This window comes from Lactuca sativa, chromosome 7 (genome assembly GCF_002870075.4).
Source record: "Lactuca sativa cultivar Salinas chromosome 7, Lsat_Salinas_v11, whole genome shotgun sequence".
NCBI classification, from domain to species: Eukaryota; Viridiplantae; Streptophyta; class Magnoliopsida; order Asterales; family Asteraceae; genus Lactuca; species Lactuca sativa.
In genome coordinates this window covers 201,843,553-201,856,258 of record NC_056629.2, presented here as the reverse complement: position 1 = coordinate 201,856,258, position 12,706 = coordinate 201,843,553, and the positions used below count along the sequence as shown (strand labels likewise).

The following is a 12,706-nucleotide window of genomic DNA, read 5'->3' as shown; positions in this document are numbered from 1 at the left end:
TCTTCACTAAAGCCTTACATGAAGCAAGCTTCAACAAAATTTTACAAGGTTTGGGAATGATGGAAGCAGAGTCCGTGCCGAATCCTAAAATCTCTCTCTAAAAATTAGACAAGCGAAATAGAGCGCACGCTCGGTCTATTTCGGTTTCGGATTTTTTGGAAACCAAAATGAACCGAACGCACGGTCTATTTCGGCTCCATAATTTTCGGGAACCGAAATAAACCGATCGTTCGGTCTATTTCGGCTCCATAATTTTCGGGAACCGAAATAAACCGATCGCTCGGTCTATTTCGGCTCTAGAATTTTAAGGAACCAAAATGAACTGATCGCTCGGTCTATTTCGACTCCGGAATTTTAAGGAACCGAAATGAACCGAACACTCGACTTATTTCACTTCATTCTTTTTAGGTTTGGTTTCGTCTGTACATTTTTTTAAGTCTATTTCTTTCATTGTTTTCTATTTCATTTTTTTAAGAGTGTTTTGTGCTATTTTTTTATTTTTTATATTTTTTTAGTTTATTTTTTTGTTTTCTTAATTTTCAGAAAATTTCTAAAATCCAAAATTATTTTTCTAAACGTTTTTTTGTTTTGTTGTTTCATTTCATTTTGTTTGTGTGGTTTGTTTGTTTCCTTGTTCTTTTTAATTAGGTCCCAAGTATTTCAGTGCAGCATAATTTGGAGCTATGGCAGGTATGATTCTTTTCTTATGAACTAGTTAAGTGTCCTTAGAAGCATGCTGCTGCATGTCGACCGAAGCCTCTAAGACTAAGAGCAAGGCCTTAATGAATCGATTTATACCTATTGTTTCGTCCCAATCAGGCTAGTTAATTCACTCTAGTCAAGAGATACCTTACTCTTCTCAAATGATTTAAGAGTTTTCTGCTTTGTAATGATTATATAGCAGAGGTATTTTCGGTTCCTTAACCACCACCTTTACATTCTCCATCAACTTTCGGTTCAACACTGTAACTCTTGAGACTCTTAGCTTTTACCATTGAGGTTTTTGGTTGCATAATATCTGTGTTTATGATATTAGATACGTATACCACGTGCTGAGTGAAACCCACAATCCAACACCAACAATGAATTGACGGTGAATCTTCATATTCAAGATCTCACTTGTTTCCTAAAGAAATCTCATTTTATTTTTGAGCGGTCTTTTGTGAAATTGTCTAACACCAAGGCATTTATTCCCAAAAATATCCAGTTTGTTTTTGTTTTTTTTTTTCATATTTATATAATATCATTAGTCACAACAAAGTATATCCAACCAACTTGTTCAACAGACCACATCGGTCTCACAAGTACTTCATCCAACACTCGGTCTTATGTTAAGAATCTTCATCTCTTCAAGATCAGATGACTTCACCTTCTTTACTTGTGATTAAACCTAGTTAGAACATGATCATTCAAATGAATCTGTTCATGTATGATTCTTACATGTTTCAAGTCGTCGAATGTCTCAAATACTCCTCTCTAGTAGTCGCTCTCACACAAGTGGAATATGTTCCCATGTCATTACAGTCTCAAGTATATTCCACTACATCTTGTGACAATAATAAATCGAAAATCTTCTTTTAGATTCATTCTAGCAAGGCTTCTATTTCAAAAGGAAGATTTTGCTCTCTATTAGGGTTTGCAGTAGATGCCTCAGTCATCTCCCCAGACTTTATTACTCCGACTCAACTGTACTCGATGTTTTATGAGATGGGCTACACATAGGTGCTTACCACCTTCACCAAATTCAAGAAATCTTGTTTACCCCCTCAATGGAACGGGTTACTCACCCTTCTCCACAAGGGATTAGCTGAGCGTGTTGGTGGATCCGATGGTTCGAACAAATGCTTTATAACGATCCTGTATGGTCTCTACAATGGACTCAACCTAGACTATGGTTCACTGATTTGGACCCAATTGGTGCAGAGTTTGAATTCCTCTACCAAGCATCCTAAAATCTCCTGTGGTCGTTTTTGGACCATTGTCGCTCAAAGGGTAATAACCTCTCTCCAGGTTCCGGTCATGCAAGATTCTCTGCTCTCCTCTGTCTCCTCCTTCCATACCAAAAATATAATCGTGACGGATCCAACCAGGTTTTCACACGACGGTTCTATTCCGGAAACAATGTACCCGTCTGTTTCTCAAGAAAGTAGACTTATCTCTGAATACAAATTGCTTCCTCCATAGACTTTATGAACATTGACTCCTGAGATGCAAGCAACCTTAGACGAGGTTGAGAAACATGCCAAACGACGGAAGAAAGCCATTCTTAAGAAAGAAGACACTGAAGATACCTCTTCCAAACCTGCTAAGTCCAAGAAAAGGAAAGCTGACAAAGGTGATTCCTCTGTTCCGAAGAAAGTAAAGAAAATGGCTCGCAGAAAACAAACTCCTTCACCTTCCCATTCAGAATAGAAAAATGAATAGTCTATTGGAGAGAAAGAGGAAGAACAACATGAAGGTTCTCCTAGGGGTAATACACCTCCTCGGTCTCCATCTCCGGTGGAAAATGTCAATGATTCTGTTCCTACACCACCTCGATCTCCACCAAAGACAACAGTTCAGGTTTCGGTTGCTCCTCCACCCCCAACTTCATCACAACCTACTTCTACAGTTGCTCCACCACCACCTATATGCACAATCCTAATCTCTACTTCTCCTCTTCTACCGCCCATTATTTCCCAAACGACTGAAGCAACTATCACCTCTATACCCATCATTACCACCACAATCGATTCTTCAGTTAACGTCAACATATCTGATGTGGGGGAAAAGACTAAAGACCTTCCTAAAGTCACACCTGAGCCTATTTCCCCAACAGTTTCCAGTGACTCTGGTGTTGTTCTTGGAGGAGCTGAATTCGAATTTGATTCCACTTACTAAAGCCTGTACAGACTTCCAAGTGATGAAGATGAGGCTACTTCGATGACCAAGCAACAACTCGACAGTGTTAATGAAAAGCTTGATACGCTGATTGACTCCACAAAGAAGTATAATGATGTTGTTCTGAAAGCCTTCATGGATACAGCCCTACACCAATATAATGAATCCATTGATAAATCTGCGGCTGCTGTAGATGACTCTACTTCTCTGTGCAAACGAGCAACATCTGATATTAAAGAACTCATCCAAGGCTCCAAGGTTTTTCTTGAATCTCTCAAGGGTCATGCTGAGATGAACACTGCAAAGGTAGCTGCATCAGTTGCTTCCCTATCTCAGTTTCTTTAAGGGAAGAAGCCAAGTTCGAGACTCTATTCTCTGATGTATTTACTGATCATAAAACCTTTTTGGCATCTGTTGACTCTCGGGTAGAAAAGCTTAATGTTGATTTCCAGGTGGAAAGGCAACTCCGAGATGATCTTGCTCAACAGACTGCTATAAATGAAGTGCAGAAAGCAGAACTTGCCAAGGCAGAAAGAGAGATTTCCTTATTAAAGAGCAGTTTTTTGCAGTTGTGCTAGAGATGTTCTTTTCTTAGTTGCACAATGTACTTCAGGCTCATGTTCCCATTATTACGCTTACAAGTAGAAATCATTTGGCCTCCAAACTCCTTCCAGCAATCGAACTCTTAAGAGAAACGAAAGGTGTTTCGGAAAGAATTGTTCCTCCGCAACGAGGGGGAGAAGATAAGTCACAACCGAAGGTCATCATCAAAACCGAACCGAAGGATAATGTAGCTTTGGGTTCTGGTGATAAAGAAAGAAGAATGGTGTTTCTGTTGATGACAGTGATGATGAAGAAGAGACTATTGTTGATGCCCTCAAACGCAAGAAAGGGGATAAGGAGTTAGATGAAACTCTTCGTGTCGCTAAGGAAGCCGAAGACAGAGAAAGAAAGAAGAAAGAAGAGGATGATGCACTGAGTTGCAAGAAGACTTTGTTCCCTCCTTGGACTAGGCAAACACTGATCAAAGAAGCTATAGAGTCTCCAAGCACCTACTGGCTAGCGCCTGTAACCTCTTTTGATTTTGAGAATACAAGGGATTCGCAGTTCGACATGACTATTACTCGAAAGGCATTTGTTTTCCATTGTTTTGAGCCGATAGTTGAAGTCCCTTCGCCCCATCCTCAGGTCGACTGTGAACTCATAGATTTTAATCTCAAGTTCAGTCAGCCTCAGTATGTGACCTGGAGTGAGAAGATTACTACGGTCAAGGTGCTGAAACCATCGCCTACAGGGAAGTTTGTTAATATCTCTTTCAAGATAATCTGAGGTTCGGAAAACTTGGTTTCTATCATTTCCTTAGCAGACCTTCCAAACCTGAATCCTAGTGATTGGATCCTACTCTTCAATATTTTACTCACTAATGCAAAGGAGTATGAACCAATATTAGACCATCTAAAAAGGATGTTAGCTTCCTATATCCACGAAGTTGCTAAGATGGATCAGGAAGTGGCAAATGTCTTGAGGAAGAAACCAACGGTGAAGCCTAATGCAAAGCTAGGAGATGTCAACAAAATGACTCTCGGTCAAATTGATTCTGCTCACCTCACAGTTATGTTTACAAGAGCCAAAGGTGAAAGGTTCTTATTTGCTCTAGTTGACAAACACTTATTCTCGACTGACTGCCTGGAACATATCATTAATATCATTCACCAGTGCAAAGCAAATTCCGATTCGAACAAGAAGAACTTCACTGACGTGCTCTGGTGGTACATTACTTTCAGAGAAACTCTTTTGGCCATGACATCGAGCGTGTTCAAGACTATTAGACTAGCTGATTATATAATATATATTGTGATAGATTGTATTATTTGTGTTTTAGAGGTTGTCAAGTGTAAATATTGTGACCTATTTATATTCACGTGAATAAGAGGGAACGCAGGACTTTTTGCCTGATTCTATTATGGTATTAGAGCGACATCTTCTCTAAGAAACCTAGTAGCCGACATTCTTCAACCCTAGTTGCAGATCATCGTCCCTCTCATCTCTTCTTCCTGTTCTACTTGTAAAACTGTAAAAATTTAAACAATTTTTCACATTTTAAAAACCATATAATTTCATTCATATCCACATTCTAAAACATTGTATCATCATTATCTTAATACAAAACGCCAAGATCTAAACATATGAACTCCAGTGTGCGTGTGTACGAATCATGCCAGCGCCTTCCCGCGATCATCATTGTTACCTGAAACACAACACATAACACTGTAAGCATAATAGCTTAGTGAGTTCCCCAAAACACAACACATCATTGTTAGCCACTCGAGGCTATAACTTTGTTGACCCTCTGGTCAATGTCTCTCAGTGGAACCTTCCAGTCCCAACTCTCTATAGGCCCTCTGGCCCTAACTCTATGGACCCATTGGTCCTACTCCGTATACTCTGAATCATCAATATCACATATCACAATAAATAACAACACATATATAATATGCAAATATACCGGCACCTAACTCTAAAACACATTGTCACATATCTCTGTACCACACTAGGTAAAGTATAGTGAGAAGACTCACCTCAGATGTCTCGGTAAATCTCTGACTTGATAGAAATACGATCTAGCCTCCGCCTAATCACATAAAATAAATATTCTCATAAATATAACTCTCGGGACTAGAATCAACCCTCTCTTGGCACCCTCAGAAGGCAAAAGACCATTTTACCCCTCTTTTGGCTCAAGGGCCACATTGTTGACCAGATCATAATGTCAACAGAAGTCAATGGTCAAAATTTGACTCGACTCGTCGAGTGCACTTGGGCGACTCGGCGAGTCTACACGTGTCTACTAACTCTATAGTCTCGCTTGGCACGTCGAGTCCCTCGCCTTACTCGACGAGTCACACCTGGCATGAATCGCGGGGCCACCCCAACTTAACTCGCCGAGTCTCAAGATAAACTCAGCGAGTTCTGCTTTGAACTCCAGTCCTCTAATCCCCCTCTGACTCACTGAGTTATGCCCCTAACTCGGCAAGTCCAGTCACTGAGTGATTTACGGGAAACCCTAACCCTACGCGCCGAGTCTGCCCTTGGACTCAGCGAGTTCATGCCATGCACGAACTCAAATGGCCTCCTGAGGTCAGATCTGTTCCTTTGATCCATAGATCTGACCTTCCCAAGCCTGATAAACACATAAAGTTCGAATCTTGACAATCATGGGACGTTTAGGAGGCTTCACTTGGTGATTTAGCCCCAAAAGTAACATCCTTAGCTTAACACCTCCATAGCTCAACATAAAGCAAGCTGAGATAAGCTCTTTAGACCACTATGGGTCCAGATATGAAGTCTCAAAGTGAATAGGGGCCATATCCTCACAATTTTCTTCCAATATAGGTCATAAAACTCTACATCAATGGATTCCTTCAACAAAAAAGATAAAGGGGCGATATTGTTGGATAAGGTGTCTAAGTCCAAAACTATTATTGGTCAGTACTTGACCCGACCCGGCATGGTCCATTTGGGTTGCATGGCACCATGCTATTGGATAGACTAAATGAGAGGAATAACACTTGGAGATTATTAATATATTATAAGTTCTAATATATTAATAATATTATTTGATTAGTTTGATCAAATAATTAATTTGGAATTAATTAAGTGATCAAAAGTTAACTAATTAAATATATGGGTTGATTATGTAAATCATTCATATCTTGTATAGTGGGCTAAGAGGCTCCATGGATTATCAAGTTGGGTTCTACCCATAGGATGCTCCATGCATGCTCCATGGGAGTTACAAACCCATGGGTCATGGAAATGAAGACTCATGACACATTAGGGTTTACATGGTGTAACCCAAGATGTGTCAACACTATATAAGAATCCCATTCTCCACAAAATCGGCTACACATAAGAAACAAGAGGGCTAGGACGATTTCAAGAAGTGTGTATTCTCTCAAAGTCTTTCCAAGAGCATTTGGTGTTGTGTGAAGCATTTGAGGCATCACACTTGGGGTGCTAGGCTCACAAGGTTTCAAGGAACATAAGCAACAACAAGGTAAGTTATTATATCTTTCATTCAAGTTAGAAATTGTTCCCCATGTATGCTAGATAGGAATATAACCTTGGAATTCAACTTTGCATGATAATTAGACAAACATAGATCCAAGGTTATTAGGGTTGCATGTACACTTAGGAAGTGTTAGAATGCTCAAAACCCATCATATATAATACCTCAAAGATGAAGTCTCTTGCTCGAAATCCACAGATGCACAACCTCCTTTGTCTCCCCTAAGCTGGAATCACCTCCTTCTTGCAAGAATCCACCACAAAGATCAAGAAATGGCTGCTTTCCTCTCACAAACGCTCTAACTCCTTTAGGGTTTCTCTCTGGGGTTTGGTAGCCGCAAATGACGGCCCTAAGGGCCTCTAAATAGGTCCTAAACCAAGGAAATTAGGGTTTCATTAAACAGCATGGACTCGCCGAGTCCACTCATGAACTCGTCGAGTCCAGTCATGAACCCGAATAAGCATCCGCGACCCTACTCGGCGAGTCTAAGCACCAACTCGCCGAGTCCCTTCACAACCTCCAAAATTAAAAGAATAAAATAATATAACTGGGAATCTGGACGTTACACTACTCATTTCATCTCATATAACACAATGTCAACTCCTCTTCATCCTGCTGTTACTGTATCAAACATCCGAAATTACATTCCTATTACTCTTGAAATTGAAAACTGCCAATATACATCTTGGGTTGAACTATTCAGAATCCATTATCGTGCTTTCTAAGTACTCAATCACATCTTGCCTCCTGCTAAAGTCACTCACTCTTCTACCAGTGAAAAAGATAAAGATGTTGCTGTGAAGACCAATGAACAATGGTCCCACCTAGATGCCATTGTTCTGCAATGGATATATGGGACAATATTTAGAGATGTACTTATCACCATCCTCACTCCAGGAGCCACTGTAGCTGATGTCTGGAAAGTAGTAGACATATCCTCATCGATAGTAAACCTGCCAGAGCTCTATACCTTCAACAAAAATTCACCAACACCAAACTTGAAAAGTTTGCCAATATGGATGCCTACTGTCAAGAAGTCAAGAACCTTTCAGACCAACTCACTGATGTGGATGCTCTTGTTGATAATCAACATTTTGTACTGCAACTTATCGCTGGCCTTACAGATCAATACGATAGCATTGCTACCCTTCTCCAACAATCTACACTGCTTCTTGATTTCTACACTACCTGATCAAAGTTATGTCTTGAAGAAACAAGGAAATCTCTACAAACACCCACTAACAATGCCCTTACAGCTTAATCCGTCACCACTGTCGCATCGCCATCAGCCAATGTCGTGACTTCTGGAACTCACGATCAGCATGATATCTCAGAAATGCCCCAATCTCACCATCCTCGGTCTTTGGTTAGAGGCACATCTGAAGGTATTTATTGTGGCAGGGGCAGGGGCATGCGCAGAAGGGGTCGAGGACACGGTCGTGGGCGCGGATCATACACTCAACAACAACAGCCGCCATAGATGAACTAGAATGGCCCTACTTGGAACTCTCCACTGGTTCCATACCCTACAACTCCTCGTTATTAGTCTCGCCCACCAATAGCACATATTCTGGGTCCTTCGCCTGCACATGCTTATGCTGCAGCTGAAGCTTCATACACTCCCACCAATATCGAACATGCCATGCACACGATGACACTGAATCCGGACCCCAACTGGTATCTTGACACAGGCGCCACCAATCACATGAAAAATACCACATGTAACATCTCAACTTATGTCAATAATAGCGGACTTGACCGTATTGTCGTTGGAAATGGTTCACACAAGGAATTTGTAGTCGGGGAGTTCCGGAGCAGCATTCAGCCAATTTCAGATTTAGCATCTCAGCAGCCAGTGTTACGAGGTGAGTTTTCCTTCTAGTAGGAACGGGTCTACGACCACAATGTCGGCCCGTTTAGTTAGCAATAGTTTTGTATTTCGGTCTGATGCAGTAGTTCAATGTGCTTAATGTCTTCATGACTCAAGCATGTATTTGTGTTATGTGTTCCGGACTTTGGTCCGATGCAGTATGCAGTATATGTGTTCATGCTAGTAGTTATGATTATGCTATGTTATGTTAAGTTACTTCTTGACTTCGGTGCGATGCATTTTCCGGACAACGGTCCAATGTAAAGGACAAGGCCCTGGTTAGTACCGGACTTCGGTCCGATGCAGTTTCCGTACTTCAGTCCGTTGCAGAGGGCAAGGCCCTGGTTAGTTCTATACTTCGGTCGGATGCAGTATTCAGATTTTGGTCTGATGCAGAGGGCAAGGCCCTGGTTAGTTCCGGACTTCGGTCCGATGCAGTTTCTGGACTTTGGTCTGATGCAGAGGGCATGGCCCATAGTTAGTTCCGCACTTCGGTCCGATGGAGTTTTCGGACATCAGTCTGATACAGTGGGCAAGGCCTAGTAGTTGCTTTATACGTTATTGTATGGTATGTGGTATTTTGGGGGAGCTCACTAAGCTTTGTGCTTACATTTTCAGTTTTGGTTTCAGGTACTTCCGCAAGCAAGGGGAAGAGCTCGGGATGATGGCATTGCACACACTATAGTTACAATTTTAACCTGATAGTTTTACTCAGATACTTTGATATGATATTTGCTTCAGTTTGGATTGATACATTTACTATGGCATTTTGAGACATACAACTCATGGTTTTATTGTATGACATTTGATATTGTGGGTTTTTAGTAATATTAAAACAAAAAATTTCGGGTTGCATTTTTGGGATGTTTCAAGTTTAATTTAACTATGATTACAGAGTAGATGTTTGAGATATACCACAAATATTATTTGTTATATATAATATTATGTATAGTTTAGATTTTCACTTAATTAGTTACTAAAAGATATATTGTGTATAAATAGCTAAAATTATTAGCTACCTATAGTCGTGTGGCGTAAAGAGTTCATATAGTAATTCATATATATTTCTAGTAGTGTGGTATATAACTTACGAGGAGAGAATCGTTAACATATATAATGGAGTATAACTATATGAGTTAATGAATGGGTATAACTAACACATATATTAGAATAATGCCATATAAGTTGGGGAGTGAGTATAAGTGATATATATATATATATATATATATATATATATATATATATATGTATATATATAGTAGAATATTTATATTTCTACATGAGTTAATGAGTGAGTATTATTGAGATATATAGTAGAGTGTTTCTGTATGAGTTAATGAGTTGGCATAATTAAGTTTAATAGATACATCTTATTGTATTATAGATAACTATATATAGCTATTTACTATGGCTTGGTATAGAAAGAGAATGATAGAGTATGATGTGATGCAAAACATGTTCCTCATGACAATACGTAAAGTATAAAGAAAGAGAGTATAAAGAACAACATAATGAGTACCTTATGGTAAGATTCCCACTAATAGTTGAATGTTGTGGTTAATAGATAATATTAATTAATAATAGCCCAATGTTATAGTTGCATGAGAATATAATGAGTGAAGTGAGTCATATAACGAGTTCTTTGTGACAATATTTGATGTGTCTGGTGAGCCTCATATAAGGATGTCGTGGGCTTCCCCACATAATCCATGCATGAGTATACAAGCTATCTTTTATATGTACATGCAATCCTTTATCGTGATGGCTATCACATGTAAAATATTAACACAATACTATTGTGTTCATCTTGTATTTCCCCCCTTAAAAGCATTTAAAACATTTAAAAGATTGATTATAGGGGTATGAACTCACCTTATGTGGTTGATTCAATTGAAGATTCAAGTCAGGATGAGAAGTTCCACGATGAAGTCCCGAGGCACAAACAAGTCCTAAATGAAATATATTGATATATATATGTATATAATTAGTGTTTAAAACAACAAATCATGAAGGGAGGCAACCTTAGGCACTAGGAAACACCCTTAATGGAGTGTTAGAATCACATGTGATTAATCACAAGGAATTCACGGGCAAGATCTGAGTTCACGACCATGGGAGGGTTTACGTTCCAAGATCCTTTGAAGGGTTTACGACCCTATGAAGGGTTTACAGTCGTAAACTCAAGAAGATCTTGCACAAGGTGATTGTTTCATGGGTGGAAATCAAGAGCTTCTAATGGATAACAAGTAGATGAAAGAGCTACCTACAGTTTGGAAGCTTTTAGGGTGTTCACAGCCCAAGAACAAGTGTGTGTTCTTGGTGAAAAGATGAAGATTTGAAGATCTAAACCAAAAACGTGGAATTCACGGATGAAATAAAAGGGTTTCACTTGATTAAGAGGATATCAAGTTAATATGGAAGAATAACTTAGACTTTTGAAGATCAAGGAAGATATCCTTGATGATACTTGAGAGAGAATGGGAGTTCTTGTTTGGAAGATGTGAGAAATGAAGAAATAATGAAGTAAATCTATCCATATAGAGAAGTGATTGCGGCCGAGGAGTTCATAGTCTGAGGTTCACGGTTGAAGCCACGTTTTTGGCCGTGAACCGAGGATTCACGGTCCGAAGTAGTTTACGGCTTAGTGTTTATGGCTGCGAGGTTTACGGCAGTGAGGCGCTTGCGGCCATGCCAAGGTTCTCATTTCTTAAAGGTTTTCTCTTCCAAACTATAACACTCATAGTTAACTAGGCTTTTATAACCCAATAAACCATCTAATTTATGATCGTGGAAGGATTAACTTTGACCAACATTGACTTAACGACAATATAAAAAAAATTCGGGTTGTCACAAATAATTACATCTTATTGTATGATTGGTAACTATTTATAGCTATTAACTATGGCTTGGTGTAGAAAGAGAAAGATAGAGTGTGATGTGTTGCATAACAAGTTCCTTATGACAATACATATAGTCTAAAGAGAGTGAGTATAAAGAACAACTTAATGAGTACCTTGTGGTAAGATCCCCATTGGTAGTTGAAAGTTGTGGTTAATAGATAATATTAGTTAAGAATAGCTAGTGTTATAGTTAGATGAGTATATAATGAGTGAAGTGAGTCATATAACAAGTTCTTTGTGACAATATTTAATGAGTTTGGTGAGCCTTATCAAGGGTACTTTGATGGAAATATCCAATAATTAAAAATAGTTTAATTTGACTATGACTACAGAGACGATATGTTTGAGGTATACCACACATTTTATGTTTTATATATAATACAACATTATGTATGATTTATAGTTTCATTTAATTAGTTACCAAATGATATATTGAGTTTAAATAGCTTAAATTAATAGCTACATATAGTCGTGTGGTGTAAAGAGGTTATATAGTAATTCATAAATATTTCCGATAGTCTAGTATATAAGTTATGAAGTGAGAATCGTCATGATATATAATGGAGTATAAGAATATGAGTTGAGAGTGAGTATAGCTAAAATACATAACAGAATATAACAATATGAGTTAATGAGTGGGTGTAACTAACACATATACCTGAATAATGCCATATAAGTTGGGGAGTAAGTATAGGTGATATATATATATATATATATATATATATATATATATATATATAGTAGAATATTTCTACATGAGTTAATGAGTGAGTATTAATGAGATATATAGTAGAGTGTTTCTATATGAGTTAATGAGCTGGCATAATTAATAATTAAGTTTAATACATACACCTTATTGTATTATAGATAACTATATATAGCTATTTACTATTACTTGGTGTAGAAAGAGAATGATAGAGTGTGATGTGATGCAAAACAAGTTCCTTATGATAATACGTAAAGTATAAAGAAGGTGAGTAGAAAGAA

The 12,706-nt window shown here is 38.6% G+C and overlaps 1 protein-coding gene across 1 annotated transcript; it reads left to right on the top strand.

Moving 5' to 3' along the window:
* Positions 1-2,208: 2,208 nt before the first annotated feature.
* LOC111904527 (uncharacterized protein PB18E9.04c-like) lies at positions 2,209-2,880 on the top strand. Its single transcript, XM_023900275.1, has 2 exons — positions 2,209-2,358; positions 2,425-2,880. Exons 1-2 carry the CDS (start codon positions 2,209-2,211, stop codon positions 2,878-2,880), a joined length of 606 nt encoding a protein of 201 aa, XP_023756043.1.
* The last annotated feature ends 9,826 nt before the right edge of the window (positions 2,881-12,706 follow it).